The 17,268-nt window shown below is 45.8% G+C and overlaps 1 protein-coding gene across 2 annotated transcripts in view; it reads right to left on the bottom strand.

The window, feature by feature from the left end:
* The window catches only part of Nxn (nucleoredoxin), a 137,771-nt gene extending 121,520 nt beyond the window's left edge, over positions 1-16,251 (bottom strand). The window contains exon 1 of one of the 2 annotated variants that reach the window (XM_070027419.1): positions 15,744-16,251. In XM_070027419.1, coding sequence (XP_069883520.1) covers positions 15,744-16,163 — 420 coding nt within the window. In that variant the 5' untranslated portion in view covers positions 16,164-16,251. The remainder of the gene's footprint in view (positions 1-15,743) is intronic. The other variant, XM_070027418.1, reaches the window with a different exon arrangement.
* Positions 16,252-17,268: the final 1,017 nt, after the last annotated feature.

Raw genomic sequence — 17,268 nt, 5'->3', positions numbered from 1 at the left:
CAGGCTGCTGGATAATGAGGTCTCTCCATTCCCTGATGGCCAAACAGGAAAAAAATAACATGGCCATGGAGTCATCTGAATGGAATTTCTCTCCAACACTTGGGCGCCCCCTCGGCCTAGACTCACAAACCAAAGCACCTGGCTCTTTCTACATTCCTGTCTTTCCATCTCACATATTAAGGCCTAGTAATCCCCCTCCTTAAGAGCTCTGTGCTGTTGTTCAGTGTGGGAACGTGTTTGTTTTTGTAGCATGAGTTATAGCCACTTGAGGCCTTCCACATAGGAGGTCTGATACACGTCCCAGGCCTGACCCCAACCCCACCACAGGAAGACGCCCTGTGCTCAAGCAGCAGGCTCCTGGGACCAGGAAAGAAGTCCTGCTTTCTAGTGACCAGGATGCATCAAATCGCATGGGGAAAGTGGGACTGTGGCAGTTCCCTCTTTTCAGAATGTTTATCTCTCTTGTCTAAGAACAAAGTTTGGCAATGACTTACAGACATTGGTTAGACTTTTTTTTTAAGGGCTACTAGGAAAAATGCCAAGAAATACCACTGAGCTGGCAATAAAGAAGAGTCAGAGCTGGTAGCTGGTAGCTCAGGCCTGTAATCCTATCTACTCAGGAGGCTGAGATCTGAGGATCATGGTTCAAAGCCAGCCAGAGCAGGAACATCTGTGAGACTCTTATCTCCAATCAACCATAAAACCGGCCAAGTGACACTGTGGCTCAAAGTGGTAGAGCAATAGCCTTGAGCAAACTTGCCCATCCTCAGGTCTTACTGAGCAAAGGAATATGTTTAGAGTGGGGGTGGGGAGAAGAATACTAGCTTGCAGCCACCAGCTTCAAGAAAGCTTTCTGGAAAGAATAACTTGAAAGTGACCTTTCTAATGAGGGAGTGAGTAGTCCAGTGGATTAAGAAAAGAAAGATATTCTAGATATAAATAACCCTGTGGGAATGAAGGAGAAAGAGGAGAAGGAGAAAGTTCATTTGATCCAGCTGAAGAGAATATGGTATGGAGGGAGATGATGTTGTGTATGAAAGCTGGTAAATAACAAGCTGTCCATTTTTTACCTTGGACTTTTGTTTTGCTTTGTTTTGTTTAAGGAAAGCAACAATCCCTTTGGCAGATCCTCAAGAAAAGTGCATTTTGGTGATGCTGATTGCAAGGTGTGATTTCGTAGGTGGAGACTGAGGTCTGTTTGCAAGGTGACAGTGGCCTCTCTCTTGGGTTTGGGTTTGGAATAGGAAAGAAGGTCTGGATTCCAGACATGCCGCAGGATAAGAAACAGATGGTTTTTTGTACAACCGAGGCCAAAGTCAAAGAACCTTACAGTGGGCCATGTTGCAGATATGCATTTTCTATAGGCTTCTTTAACAGGTGAAGAAGAACCTCTGGGTTAATGGTCTCTGTTAACTAAAAGAAAGAAAATTCTTCTACGAATTTTCCACTATCTCATAGAATTGATGGGGGAGAGGGAGTGGTGGGAAGACTGTGAAGCTCACAAACTATAGTGTGTCAGCTTTTCATTGCTTTGTATGGGCACTGCCAAGACTCAACCACTCACACATTTTCTTTTCATCTTTTTTTTTTTTTTTTGGCCAGTCCTGGGGTTTGAACTCAGGCCTGCGCATTGTCCCTGAGCTTCTTTGGCTCAAGGCTAGCACTCTACCTGGGCTTCCAGGAGTGGAGGATTTTCTAAAAATATAGCCCAAGTTAGTAAGTAAAAATCTCTAATACAAGTTGCCTAATACTAGCTACTGCAAAAGGCCAGGCATAATACAATGCCCAGCACGAGGAGGTCTTTTATCCCTGAATGAGTCTGAATAGTCTTCCAAGCGGAGACTGACAGTCACAGTGAATAAACCTCTTAATTTATCCCCTAGCAGGGCCAGCAGTGAGAATTTCTCAGACGTTGCCTTCTCATTGCCTTTGTGTGTCCCTCGGGGAGGACAGGGATGCCTTCTAAAGTCTCCTCAGCCGGCTGCACTCCCAGTCACAAGGAGTCATTTTCCTTCTTTGTTTGGTGGTGGTTTGGAGGATTGTGTCTCTGTCTGTGTTGGGGTCATTATCAAGGCAGACATTATACAAGGTAATTCCAGGATAGCCCAGCACCTGTCAGGGCAGTCAGAAATAGGAGCAAGACCCATGTAAAGGTACATATGTGAGCATGTGCACAGAGAGCGTGCAGGTGTACCAAATGCCTTTGAGAGGACAGACATGCAACTGATGGTAGGATTTCCTTGGGGAGGCAGCCTATGATCAGCAAAGGGTGTGGGGGTTTTCCCAGCATTCCTGTCCTATCACTTCAGTTACTTTTGGTGAGGATCTGGGGGGTATGAACCAAGAGCCTTGTGCATACTAGCTATCAGCTCTACCACTGAGCTACATCCCCAGTGACTGACTGATTGATTGATATAGTGCTCGTCTTGAGTTTGAACCCAGCGCCTGGCTCTGTCCCTGAGCTTTTTCACTCAAGGCTAGTACTCAACCATTTGGGCCATTTGGTGGTTAACTGAAGATAGAATCTCACAGACTTTCCTTGCTTTGAATGGCCATCCTCAGATCTCAGCTCCCTGAGTAGCTAGGTTTTACAGGTGTGAGCCACCAGTAGCTGGCTTTCCAATTTATTTTTTAAACAGACTGCCATTCTAGAAAAAAAAATTAATTTCAAACGCCAAATTCCTTTGTGTAAAAAATATTTAAGTTCATGCATTTCTATAGGCGGTATATGCATATTTTTTCTGGACAAATATGCAGGACACTATTAGCAGTGGTTATCTTTGGAAAGAGGAATTGCTTTTACAATTAGAAAGTGAAACACTGGCTTTCTTTTGCAAATGGAAAAAACCTTCCTATGTGGAAAAACAGTGCATTAAGTATATGCTGAGTCAAGGACTATAAGTGCCTTTTAATGTAAACAGTCAGCAGGAAGGCAGGAATTTGTGCTGGATACACAGAGACAGACAAATCCCTGTCTCAGGGTGAAGGCACACCAGGCTTTTGTTCGAGGGATCTATATTTGCCTGGAAGGATTGGCTGCATGGCAGAGCCCACTGGGATGATGTCAGAAAACAAGTCCCTAATTGAACCTCCCAGGCCAGCAGCACTTCTGAAAGGGCTGCAAACCAGAGTGTTCCACCAGTCTCTGTAAATTAATACTTTTCCTAAATCCAAGTGGAAGGCAATATGTTCAAGTGGTATTAAGTAGTATTTTACTCTTAAGAACGTTTGTACAAGCTTAAAACAACGCATATCCCAGAGTTGAATCCAGGGACCTTGTGCAACTTTAGGACACTGACTTTCCCCTAGGAAAAGTGCTTGAAAACACTTTAATTCCAATTGAGCCTCATACCTAACACTTGGTCAGAACTCTTAGCTGCCAAAGTGCAATGCCAAAGTGTAACAGACTTGTGTGTCATCTTAAATAAGCAAATATACCTGGGTAAAGCAATAAATCCATTGGAAAATAAGATTTTTAAAATGTTAAACACACTGATTCATCCTAAAAAGTCAGATATGAAGAAAAATAAGCCTATCTGCAGCAAGGCACTAATCTGCTCAGTTGCTAGTTAGTATCTGCTGCTAATTCTGAAACAAAATGCCACATTTAATTAGCCAGCGGGATTCTCATCCTGCCGGTGATGGGGGAAATGGCATTAAGAAAAAGACTCCCTCAGGCTCTATTAGTGCCTTAATGAGCCAGTGAGGGGAGGGAGGCACTGGGGTCAGGGACAAGGCAGGCAGTACTGCAGGACCCGGGGCTCCTGGACAATGGGGTGCTCTCAACTCCATGCTGACTTATCAGACGTGTCTGGACAGGCTGCTCCTACAAGGTCCTCTGAAAGAAAAGCAACTGAGCAACATCACCTTTGTGCCCAGCCAAGGCAGCAATTCAACTCCTGTAAGGTTTGAATTACATCCAAGGAGGAGAAAACGTAACATAACATCACCTAGCCATTGTCAGTGATGTCATGACCTGCTACCAACAGATGGAAGGAATATTGATTTTCAAAAGCACGAAAGGGACAGAGTCGGCAAACTACAGTCTGATAAACTTGACATGAACCCTTAAACAGATCCTACAGTTTATTGAAGCTATTAAACACACACAGGAAAAGAAATGATCAGTTGGGAGCAAGCACGGGCTTCCCAAACACAAATCATTTCAAATCCTCTTTCCCAAAGGAAAAAAAAATCCGAAAGGTGATTGACAGCCATTTCAAAGATGGAACATAGTATAAAAATAAAATGATGGGGGGGAGGGAGGATTGGGTGGTGGGGTGGGGGGAGGATGGGAAGGGATGGGAAGGGGAAATAAAGGAGGAGGCTAAAATGCTTGATAAGAAATGTACTCATTATCTTGCCCATGTAATTATAACCCTTCTGTACAGTTTTCACAATAAAAAAAGACTACAAAAATAAATAAATAAAATAAAATAAAATGAAAAAGTTATGGGCTGGGAAGATGGCTCAGTGGTAGAGCACTTGCCTTGCATGCAAGAGGCCCTGGGTTCGATTCCTCAGCACCACATAAGCAAAAAGAAAAAAGCCGGAAGTGGCACTGTGGCTCAAGTGGTAGAGCGCTAGCCTTGAGCTGAAGAGCTGAGGAACAGTGCCCAGGCCCAGAGTTCAGACCCCACAACTGGACCCCAAAAAAAAAAAAATCTCTTTCCCAAAGAGGCAAACTGTTCTTAGTTATAGACTCCTATGATAAATTTGCTCCACAGATGGAAAACTATGGGCTAAATAATAGTAACACAATTAGGCAAATTTAGAATTGGCTGGATTTAAAGCTAGTTGAACAACCAGTAAGTAGACCATGATTAGCCTGAAGGAGGTCTCTAGCAGTATGTTCTAGAACTCCATTTCCAGATGTGGTCAACATTTTCATCAACTGCCTGAATAAAAATCTGAAAGAGATCACCTATAATTCAAAGCTAGGAAGGTATGTTTATTATTATGATAAGTGCATCAGCATACAAAATTACTTCATCAGACTAAAAAACCTGCTCATTATCTAAAAAAACAAAAACAAGGGGCTGGGAAGGTGGCTCAGTGGTAGAGTGCTTGCCTTGCATATATGAGGCCCTGGGTTCGATTCCTCAGCACCACATAAGCAGAAAAAGCCAAAAGTGGCACTGTGGCTCAAATGGTAGAGTGCTAGCCTTGAGCTGAAGTGCTGAGGGACAGGGCCCAGGCCCTGAGTTCAGGCCCCATGACCAGCAAAAACAAAAAACACCGCAATCTTGGAAATAAGAGGTTTATGTTCACTTGAATGATTTGCAGAGAACAGGGTTCTGTTTGACTCAACACCAAGTGGAAAAGCCTGTATGACCTCAAGGCTCTGATAAGGTAGTGTAGTTAAGAACTGAACAATGCAATCAGCTTGATTGCATTAACTTAACTCCCGTGTTTAAAACTACTATGCCAGTAGCTCATGCCTGTAATCCTAGCTACTCAGGAGGCTGATATGAGGATCACAGTTCAAAGCCAGCCTGAAAAGGAAAGTCTATGAGACTCTATTCTCTAATTAACCAGCAAAAAGCCAAGAGTAGAACTGTGCTTCAAGGGATAGTGCACTAGGCTTGAGCAAAAAAAGCTCAGACAACATACAGGCCTTGAGTTAAAACCCTAGTACTGGTATGAATGGATGGATGAGCTTAATTAATCTGTAGCCAAGTTTATGGCCAGAGTTGGGCCTGTGCTTACTCATGTTCACGCCCACTCTGAGATCTGGCCTCACATTGTTACTTTTTCCCTATTATACTGCTGTTCTGCTCAATCTTCACATTTCACATCAAACCCTGAAAAATGAGTAACAGATGAGGCAGCTGCATTCAGAGGCACCACCATCAAAAGACACTGTCTTGACCTGATGGCGTTTCAAGAGTAAAAAGGCATTGTCTTCAGCTTATAAGCAGACTAGATCCATTCCGATTTTTATCACAGGAATACTGGCCCAAAGAGACCAAAAAACTATAGATCAGAAGCATCTAGATAAAATTCTCCCAGGAAAACAAAGACAACCCTTCCTATAAAACTTACGCACCCTGCTTTGTGACTACTCAATAACAATCTAAGATAAAAGCATCATCACCAGGGGAAGTATTGTTTGAATTTGCCTGTAATTGACATCTATATGAAAACAGTATCATGCAGAGTAGGGGGAATGGGTGGCAGATTTGATAGAAAGAAGTGCTGAGTTGTCAAGCTTAAGTTGTTTTCAGAAAAAGGATTTTCTAAATGTGCAGCTCATACAAAAACTGCACTGTCTATCTTGTCTAAAACCAGCAAGCAGCAGAAAATTTACGTTTGCTTTTAATCACAGATGCCCCAGCACAAAAGTTTCCATTGCAGGGCTTCACTCTAGAATAACACCACTCAGGCAACTTTCAATTACTCTACTGCTTCCTTGTCATAAAGCAGAAAGCACATGCTTGAGATTTCACTGGAAGTCGAAACAGCCATTTCTGAAAACCTCATACAGAGGAGGACTGATTTGGTCCTAGGATCTCGGCAGGATACCTGAAGTTCAATTTTGTTTCTGAACAAAAGCTCTAAAGCAGCCTGCAGGCTTTGCATAGGATGAGGGGGGAGTTGGGGGCACTTTGGCTAACTTAAAAAAAAAAAAAAGAAGGCCAAAATGATTAAAAAGTCCCTTCTATGGGCTGCTGAGGAAAGCAGCAGCAGGAAAGGTGTGGGCTCTCCTGTCTTCCAAGTAATAGCAGATGTGTTAAGCAGTTAAACCCCTTCTATCTTAAATTTGAGTGTTCTCTGCATACCTAGTGGGTCAGTGGTTCACCCTCAGGCACCTCTGCTCAACCTCCTCCTCAGTCTTAGAGCATATCTCAGGTGAACGTTTCTTCAGACACAATTTCATGAACAGAAAAGACAGAGTCAAATTTAAGGGAGGTCAGCCAAGCTCTTTCATTCAACACAGTGACCCCAGATCTAATCATCAGTTCTCTTTGCTTCAGTTCTCCAACTCTTAACATACTTTGAAAAGTTAAAATGCTTAACATCCACTGGTTACTAGTTGCTATAAGCAGGCATCTTGAGTTCTCTGGAAGAAAGATGGTAGAAAAATGTGAAGTATTTATGAAATATAAAAGCACAGAATGACAGGTCTGTATATAAGACTATTTTCCTGGACTGAGAAAGTTTGATTTTTCAAAAAGGGGAAAGTGATTTTTTGTTTCTGTTTTTTTGGTTGTTTGTTTTTTGGTGCTGGTCCTGGGGCTTGAACTCAGGACCTGGGCAGTGCTCATAGTTAGTGCTCTACCACATTAGCCACAGCTTCACTTCCAGCTTTTTGGAAGTTTAGTGGAGATAAGATTCTCACAGACTTTTTGCCCATGCTGGCTTCAAACTCCAATCCTCATCTCTCAGCCTCCTAAATAGCTAGGATTTCAGGCATGAGCCACCAGTGCCAATTTTTTTTCTATTTTTGAACCCAATTACAGAGCAATGTAGTTACACAAGATAGCTGGGCTCTCCCAACTGAGCCATCTATTTGCTCATCTAAGTGCTTTTTAAAATGCTCATTAAAGACTAGGGTGTAGCTGGTGATAGAGTGTTTGCTTAGCAAGTGAGCAAGGCCCTTGGCTTAATCCCTAATCCCTAATAATTCAAAGAAACAGAGAAAAAAAGCTCATTAAGAAACCAAAACAAAGCACCTACAAACTGTACAGAGGATATATAATTAAAACAGTTCAATTAAGAGCCAATGCTAACATTAAATGCTAACAATCAAGCTATACAACAAGCTATACAAGTGTGTATTTCAACTCACATGATCTGAAACTACCACGTTTTCAAGTTATCAGTCTAAAGTCCCATGCCTGCTTTCCAGGATGGTTTCCAATTTCTTGGTACCTCAGCTCTGATCATCTTCTCCTCTCTTTGGCTCCTGCCTCAAGGAGCTTACAGTCTAATGAAAAAAGACCAAAGGAAATTTTGAAAATTGTCTCATGGACTCTTCAAAACATTCTACCTAGAGGGAAGAGACAGAAAATACCATACTGTATTTATAAATGTGTGGGATTGCTACCTGTCTCTGGAGAAGTATCTGAAATTAATGAAGCTCTCACAAATCTTGTTAGAAAGGTGGTTGGCTGGTCAAGATAAATATCAAGCCAGGCACTTGGTGGATCTCGTCTATAATCCTAGCTACTTAGGAGGCTGAGATCTGAGGATTACAGTTCAAAGCCAGCCCAGACAGGAAAGCCTGAAAGACTCTCATCTCCAATTAATCACCAAAAAAAGATGAAAGCGGAACTGTGGCTCAAGGGTAGAGTGCTAGCCTTGAGCAAAAAAGCTTAGGGACAGCACCTAGGCACTGAGTTCAAGTCCCAGGACCAGCACAAAAGAAAGAGAGAGAGAGAGGGGGGAGGGAGGGAAGGAGGAAGGGAGGAAGAGAGAGAGAGAGAGAGAGAGGTATAAATAACTTTTCATTAACTAATTGCTGAGCTTTTTACGTGACTCCATTTTGGGGAGCTTTTGTTTTCCTTTGGCACTAGAGAAAGAAAGCAAGAGTTTCTACCTGTTCTAGACAAGCACTCTATCACTAAGCTACACTTCCAGCCTGTATTATTCCATTCCAGAAACAGTCTAGAGCAAGGCTGCTCAAGGCAGATTCCCAAGTTCAGATTTTTGTCAGTGGTCCATAAGGGTGAGTACAAAAAACAGTGAGTAAGGGCTAGGAAGGTGGCTCAGTGGTCAGAGCGCTTGCCTTGCATGCATGATGCCCTGGCTTCGATTCCTCAACACCACATAAGCAGAAAAAGCTGGAAGTGGTACTGTGGCTCAAGTGGTAGAGCACTAGCCTTGCGCTGAAGAGCTGAGGGACAGCATCCAGGCCCAGAGTTTAGGCCCACAACCAACAACAAAAACAAAAACAAAACAGTGAGTAGATGCTTGGAAGGCTCATGACAGCACCTCAACAAAACAGCAACACCCAAACTTGCAATTGATGGGCTAGCTCATCTGGTTGAACAGGCCCATTGTTAACTGGTTGTGGGGGATCACTTGTGGCTCAAGCTGCAAACTAGCCCATATGAAGCCCATCTACATCTCAGTGTGTGATGGACTGAAAAAAAAAAATTGTTTAATGGATTCTTCCATAGACTATGTGAGATGTTCTAGTCTAGAGAACCATTCCAAGGTCAGGATTAGAAGCAGGGAGCCCAGGGGATAAAGCTGTTGTTGGTAGGCAGTGATCCAGAAGAAACCTGAACTTAAGTAATGATGATGTTAGGAATGGTAATAGAGAGCAGGGTTGAGAGCTATTAAGAAGGTCAAATTAACTATACTGTGTGCCTTCAGGGTATGGGAGGTGAAGGAGAATCCAGTATAGTTCCTAGGATCCAAGAACTCCCACTTGCTTTGAAAGTAAAGGGAAGATCTAAAACCACAGCACCTAAAAGCTTCATGAAAGTCAGATTCATAAAGACTCTAAATTCAAAGGCATTTTCTCTAAGTGCCTTTGAATAAGCACAATGGCAAATTAATGAAATACTGAAAACTAAGCACCCTGATGGTTAACACTCCACACCACTGGGAATCCAGACAGTAAAGAAAGAAAACATAATAATCTATGCCAAACCTGAACTCTCCTCCTGACATGAAATCATGTGGTTAGCCACATATAGTTCTGCTGGAGGCTAAGAACTCCCCCAATCCTATTAGAAAAAGAAAAGACACCCCAGGGACCTGTTCATCTCCTGCCCCAGCTGTATACAAGATAACAAAGCAAAACAAATATTAAATAGATATTAAAACAGACCTCCCACCAAAAGGGAGAATGAGTCAAGCACCGGTGGCTCACGCCTGTAATCCTAGCTACTCAGGAGGCTGAGATCTTAAGGTCATGGTTTGAAGGCAGAGAGGGGCAGAAAAGTCACTGTGAGACATCTCCAATTAACCACTCAAAAACCAGAAATAGAGCTGTGGCTCAAAGTGGTACAGTGCTAAATCCACTGCCTTCTTCTGTGCTCTGGTTTACATTCCAACCCACATTAAAAGAAAGGCAATTAGCAAGTGTGGTGGACAGCTGCTAACTAATTTATCCTGAAATGGCTGTAAAGGCTGTCTAGGCAAACCTATCCTATAGCTTCTATAGCTGGAAAAGAAGCAGATCCAGTAGGGGTAGGGTGGGTCTCTTCTAGAGACAAACTGTTCATCTCCCACTTTTTTTTTGGGGGGGGGGGTCAGTCATGAGGCTTGAACTTTGGTGTTGGGTGCTGTCCCTCAGCTCTTCAGCTTAAGGTAAGCGCTCTACCGATTGAGCCACAGCACCACTTCTGGTTTTCTAGTGGTTGATTGGAGGTAAGAGTCTCATGGACTTTCACGCCCAATTCTGGCTTTGAACTGTGATCCTCAGATCTCAGCCTCCTGAGTAGCTAGGATTTCAGGCGTGAACCACCAGCGCCCACCAGCGCCCGGCCATTTTTTTTTAAAGCATCCAGCCAGCCAGGGGCCTATGGCTCATACCTGTAATCCTAATCAGGAGGCAGAACTTGGCAAGATTGAGGATTGAGATATAGAGACAAGCAGGTCAAAAGTTTGTGAGGCTCCCCATCTCAAACAATAGTTGGGCATGGTAGTACACAACTGTCATCTACAGCAGTAAGTATCAATATCTTTCAGTCCAGTCTGGTCAAAAAGCAAGTGCCTACCTCCTATCCCAAAAACCAGAGCAAAAAGGGTTGGAGGTCTGGCCCAAGTGGTTGAGCACTTGTGAAGCCTTGATTTCAAATTGAAGCACTGCCAAAACAGAGGGGGCGGGGGATGGCCCTTCACCTTCCACACTGACCAAACTGAGTAACCAGGGACAGTGGAAGACATGTCTAACATATTTGGGAAGCCATCAAAGCCCACAATTTCCTTCAGGTAGGGTGCCTGGTCATCTTTAAATTGTTGCCCTTGACCAAGTCTAGGTTTCAGTGATCAGCAGCCTCATTTCACTGGCAAATAAAAACCCAGAGCTGGGGCTGGGAAGGTGGCTCAGTGGTAGAGCGCTTGCCTTGCATGCATGAGGCCCTGGGTTTGATTCCTCAGCACCACATAAGCAGAAAAAGCCGGAAGTGGAGCTGTGACTCAAGTGGTAGAGCGCTAGCCTTGAGCTGAAGAGCCAAGGGACAGTGCCCAGGCCCAGAGTTCAGGCCTCACGACCAACAACAACAACAAAAAAAACCCAGAGCTCAGTTACTATCCATTATCTCCCACAACTTTAAAAGACAGTAGTATTTTTTTTTTTTGGGGGGGGGTCCGGTCGTGGGGCCTGAACTCTGGGCCTGGGAGCTGTCCCTCAGCTCTTCAGCTCAAGGCTAGTGCTCTACCACTTGAGCCACAGCGCCACTTCCACCTTTTTTCTTTTTGCTTATATGGTGCTGAGGAATCGAACCCAGGGCCTCAGGCTTGCAAGGCAAGTGCTCTACCACTGAGCCACCTTCCCAGCCCCCGACAGTAGTATTATATATTCATTTTATATTCATCCATGGCAGCCAGCACAAGTAGCCCACACAAGGTAGCTATAGAAGGGCTCCCGCTGCTCTGTCCAAAGCAAGTAAACCCAGATCTGGGTCAGAGACTGGACTCTGCTGTCCTCCCACCCCAACTTCTCTTCCTCTTTTTGCCATGTAGGAAATTCTAGGACTACAGCAGAACTCAATAATCTGCACACCCCAAATTACCAAGTGTTTCCATCAGACACCCAGTGGAACAAAGCTAGATCCCATGGCTTTCAAACCAAAACTGCTGTTCACGTCAGTGATTCCTACATTGATTCTGGAGATGAGTCCTCCAGTTGTGACAACAGAATAACTTAATACTCACTGAAAGGAACTGGCCAAATCCCCAAAGTTCAAATCATCACCAATTGCCAACTATTCATCACATTCACTCTCTTCAGAAATCTGAATAACATCCACCAACAAACCTAACTGCCTTAAATTCAAGATTATAGGTTTCCTGACAAAACTGCTCTCATAAATGCACTCAAGTTCTATTATCATCTAATTATAATTTCTATACAGTGATATAATGATGTGTGTGTTCTGGAAGCAAAAGGGAGAAAAAAAGCATCAATTACTCTTGTACCTACCACTAAGACAAGCCGAAACAGGACAACCTTTCCACAGCAAATTACAAGGAAAAAAAAAAAAGGCTGGAATCCCTCTACTTAGGGTTTTCTCACATTTCCAGTAGAGGTAAGGGAGCCAGAAAACATGCAGAATGAACATATATGGTCATCCCCAGACTTTTCTTACTATATAAAGGAGAAATTAATAAAAGAGAAAAAAAAAGAGAAAGAAATACCACACAGCATTTTCTTTCTCTACCATAATTTTTCAATTTTCTTAGAGAAATGCCAGCCAATAACTAATTAGAACCATATCCTTTGTTATCCCAATGGGAAGACATATACAAATGGTTTTAGAGAACAAATGTTAATAAGAACTTTTTTAAAAAAAAAAAATGTAATCTGGAACTTTGGTTTCCCTTCACTGTAAAACAAAATTCCCTTCTCTAAAGCTATTTTTATGGCTGGCAAAATGGCGTGGAGAGAGTCCAACAACAAAAAGTTAAGTGTTCAGCATCCAGTGCCAAGAACTGGGGGTGCCCTGGCTTTTTTTTTTAAACCATTCTTAAGGTGAAATTAGCGTCACAAAACCACAGACTTCTATACACCCTGATTTCAAAGTGAAAGAAACAAGCAAAAGTCAGCTGTACATCTCTTCGGTTTCAAGAGGGAAAATAATTCCTTTCAAAGTGAGTATATGATTTTTGGGCTGGAGAATGTGACTCAAGTGGAAAAGCACCTGCACCACCACACACACACACACACACAATCAAATTGAGTATATAGCTTTTGTCATTTCCAATAGTATGATCCCACCAGAAAAACAGCTGGATCCCCTTTCCCCAGTGTATTTCCCCACAAATAAGAATGCTTCTATAATCCTAGCTACTCTGGAGGTTGAGATCTGAGGATCATGGTTTAAAGCCAGCCCAGGCAGAAAAGTCCCAGTAAGACTCTTATCTCCAGTTAACCACCTAAAAACCAGAAGTGGATCTGTGGCTCAAAGTGGTAGAGCACTACTGGCCTTGAGCAAATAGAGCTCAGGGATAGTGCCCCAGCCCTGAATTCAAGCCCCAAGACCAACCAAAAAATAATAATAATAATAATAATGCTTCTCAGTGGCCTATTAACTAACATCACAGGGCACAAGCCTCCTTCAAACCCAGTCTTTTTATTTCTATTTTGGTGGTGGTGGGGCCTGAACTCTGGGCCTGGGCACTGTCATTCAGCTCTTCAGCTCAAGGCTAGTGCTCTACCACTTGAGCCACAGCGTCACTTCTGCCTTTTTCTGCTTATGTGGTGCTGAGGAATCAAACCCAGGGCCTCATGCATGCAAGGCAAGCACTCTACCACCGAGCCACCTCCCCAGCCATTCTTTTTCTTTTTTTTTTTTTTTTTGGTCGGTCATGGGGCCTGAACTCTGGGCCTGGGCACTGTCCCTGAGCTCTACAGCTCAAGGCTAGCGCTCTACCACTTGAGCCACAGCGCTACTTCCCAAACCCAGGCTTTTTAGACATGTCAAAAACGAACAAAACTTTGAGCCAAGTGGTTCAGTAGTACAACACATGCTTAGCATGAACAAGATCCCTAGATTCAATCTCTAACACCACAAGAAAAAAATGTATTTTGTGTGTGCCAGTACTGGAGCTTACACTCCAGGCCTGGGTGCTGTCCCTTAGCTTTTCCTCTCAAGGTTAACAGCTCTACCACTTGAGCCAGAGCTCTACTAAAAAGACATCATGGTTTATTTAATGTGTTTAGCATTCTGAGCTCTATTTTCAAATAAGAGCCTGCACTGGTGGAATCAGCAGGCCAAGGACCAGGCCTACATAACATTTTTTTTCATGCCAAAGGACTAGCCAAGGTAGAGAGAATGAGGCATGGCCCCTGTCACAGCAAACACATTCCTTTTTTGGAAAAAGCTTTAAGCATTTCCAAAACATCTCCATATTTTTACTAACCAGTACTTTTATTTCCCCTTCTGCAAAAAACACAAAAGACAAAAAACACACAATAGGACTTAAGTCTTACAGGTTTTCAAAAGCTAGTAATCATTTGTGTTGCCCAATAGGACATTATTTTAAACAAACTTTGGGCTATAACAAAAATCTGCCATAAATTTGAAACTATTTTTTGATAAATCTCTTTCTGAACATTATTTCTTCCCCGCCCAAAAAAAAACGGTAAAAACAACCACGAAGGAAAACAAAGAATTTCCATACTTTTAAGCAAAAAGTATTAGCCATGAATATTCATACCCTGTACAGGATATAAGGCAAACACAGGCAAAATAACCCAGAGAGTAGTTAGAACTCAAAGTCTTGCTTCGGTGTGGTTAGTAAGCCCATGTCTTGGCAATGTTAGATTTACAAACTGTATTTGTTAGACTGTATTTCATACTTTGAAATCTCATGTCTGAACCTTAACACTGCTTTGGGATGGATGATTTACTGGAGACATTTGGGGTCACAGTATAAGCTTTTTGCTCTCACTAAATCTAAATCATACTTCTCAAGATTCTTTACACATGAAAGAAACACATGGCCAATGTTACCATCTCCCTAGGGGAACCTAAGTGTCCCCAGATTAGCTTTTCTCCTCAGAAAGGGAAGGGGGATGGCTTGACACGTTGCACAAACACACTAAACGAGAGCACTCCAAAACTTTTTTATCTGTTACCACTCATTACCAAAAGCCGTGAATTTGATTTATTAAGACAGACATCTTTCTCCAACAACATAACACACTCGGAAACCCAAACTAATTTCACCAAGAGAACTGGTAGGAATGAGAAGTGGACAGCGAAGTGGGACTTTCCCCAAGTCCTCCTTGTTCTGGGCAATCTGCACGTGTGGCTCAGTCTTCCATTTAAGCCTAGGGGATGGCCAGGACAACAGTTGCTCACCGAGAAACGAAGGGATGGACCAGGACGACGGGGCTGTGTGTTCCCGGGCTTAGGGGGATAGCTGGACAGCCAGACAATGAAAAGCTCCCTGGTGGCTAATAATTCAGCCACGGGGGGGGGGGGGGGCAAAGGAGGAAGAATGGGGAGAGGGACTGAGCTCCTTTCTCGCCCAAACCTATGGTCAGCAGCCGCCTCCATCGAGCGGGGCCGAGGGGCGGCCTAACCTCGAACTCGGTCCCCCCCGGAGTCCTTAAGGCACAGGAGAGGGGACCCCAGGAAAGCAGATTTCTCTGTGGAAGAAAACAAACTTCCTGGCTGGGGCCTAGGGGGCTGGCGCCCTCTCCCACAGTGTCCGCGGGGAGTCGAGTGATTGAAGGAAAAGACACCCCCACCCCCCACCCCGCACTTCTAGTTAGGGACCCCAAAGAAGAGCCCACGGCTACGCAAAGCTACTAACGTGGGGCGGAAGAGTCCCGGTTCAAACAGGACCCGGGGACCCAAAGAGAGTTCCAAGTTACCAGCGCGGGCGGCAGCCTGGCACCGGCACCCCGGAGTTGCAGCAGGCACCCCCAACTCCATGGGGGTCCTGGGATGGGGGTGCGGACGCAGAGCGGAGCGAGCGGGCGGGCTCCTGGCCAAGATGGAGAAGGTGGGCCTGGGGACCACGGGGGCCGGGAGAGGCGGCGAGGACCCGGCCCCGGGGAGCTGCCCCCCCCCACCCCGGGCCCCGGAGCGCGGCAGGCCCGCGCCGCTCACCTTCCGGTGCTTCTCCTTGTAGGGAAGCGCCAGCCACGGCATGTCCCGCACGAAGTCCTGCCACTGCTGCTGGTCCTGGTCCGAAGATACGAAGACGATCTCCAGACGGCGCCGCGGCTCGGACTCCTCGGCCGCCCCGGCCCCCGGCTCCGACCCGGCCGCGGTCCCTGGCCCGGCCGTCGCCGCCACCGCCGCCGCCGCCGCCGCCGCCGCCGCCACCGCCGCCGCCGCGTCCCCCCGCAGGCGGCCGTAGAAGGCGGCCAGGCTGGCGCTGAGCTGCGCGCAGGGGGCGCTCAGGCTGCAGCCGAAGTAGAGCCCGAGCAGCGAGATGCCGCGGGCGCTCAGCGAGTGCACGTCCACCTCCTCGCCGCCGCCCGTCACCAGCTTCTCGCCGAGCAGCTCCTCCAGGAAGCCCGACATCCTGGCCCACCGCAGCCCCGGGCAAGCGGGCGGGCGGGCGGGCGGACGGGCGGCTGCTAACCGGCTCGCAGGTCCGCGCGGCGGGCGGAGGCAACGGTGGAGGCGGGCGGCGGCGGCGGCGGCAAGCGGCAAGCGGCGGCGCGGGCGCTGGGGAAAGCAGAGCCACGCCCCCTCGCCACGCCCCTTCCAATCACGCCCCCTACGCCACGCCCTCTCCCGCCGCCCTCGCCACGCCCCCTTCGCGGCTGGCCTCGGGGGCCCCTTGGGCCGCCCAGCCAGGTCTGCTGCAGCTGCTGCCCCGGAGCCCGGGCCCTGCAGTACCCGGCCACAAAAGAAACATGACCCAAATAGTTCCGCCCTAACCAGAATGCCCAGGACTAAGTGAAGGCCGGACAGGTAGTCGCTGAGCCGGCGCTTTCTGAGGCTGACCCACGCCTGCACCCTTTCCTCTGCTCCCCTTCCCATTGTAAATTCCTTCTAGATGTCTCCAAAGAAACCCCACCCACCATCACACCGTCTATACCCCTTCTTACCACTTCATCTCCTCTATTCTCCCTACACTAAGCACAACCCCTGGGTCGCTTCCAACCCCAGGGACCTTTTTCTACGAGTTTAGTGTCTTCACCACACAATGTCACTTCATCAGGCTAGGTCTTGTCTCAGCAATCGTTTCTTTGTACATGTTTTGCGTTGTAAATCGCCTGGAGGACTCCACTTCGCTTATTTCTTACGCAGCTGCGGATAGGGTGCTAAGCACAAGAGAGAAATCATAGGTACTTGTGGGTTGATCACAGTGTAGGTTTTCAGTCCACAGGTCACTGTAGCCATACCTATGTGAACAACTTGAGTATGGCCCAGCAGGAACTTCTGCCCCCCCCCTCTCGTTCTGGCTGCTTTCCTGACCCATAGCTTATCTCAACTCGATTGATAGTTGAGAAAAGTTCTAAGGATTTCTTTTTCCTTACCCATCCAGCTAGCAAGATGCTCCCCAGTGCTTAGGGAGAACCGAGGTTTAAAGGGGGCAAGTTTCTGGCCTTCCTTCCAACCCTACTTACACACACTACAGAAAGTATACCAGGTCTACAAAGGGGATCATACGTGTGAA

The sequence above is a fragment of the Dipodomys merriami genome, unplaced genomic scaffold (genome assembly GCF_024711535.1).
Source record: "Dipodomys merriami isolate MVZ:Mamm:240054 unplaced genomic scaffold, mDipMer1.0.p SCAF_19, whole genome shotgun sequence".
NCBI lineage: Eukaryota > Metazoa > Chordata > Mammalia > Rodentia > Heteromyidae > Dipodomys > Dipodomys merriami.
This window is presented reverse-complemented; position numbering and strand designations above follow the sequence as displayed.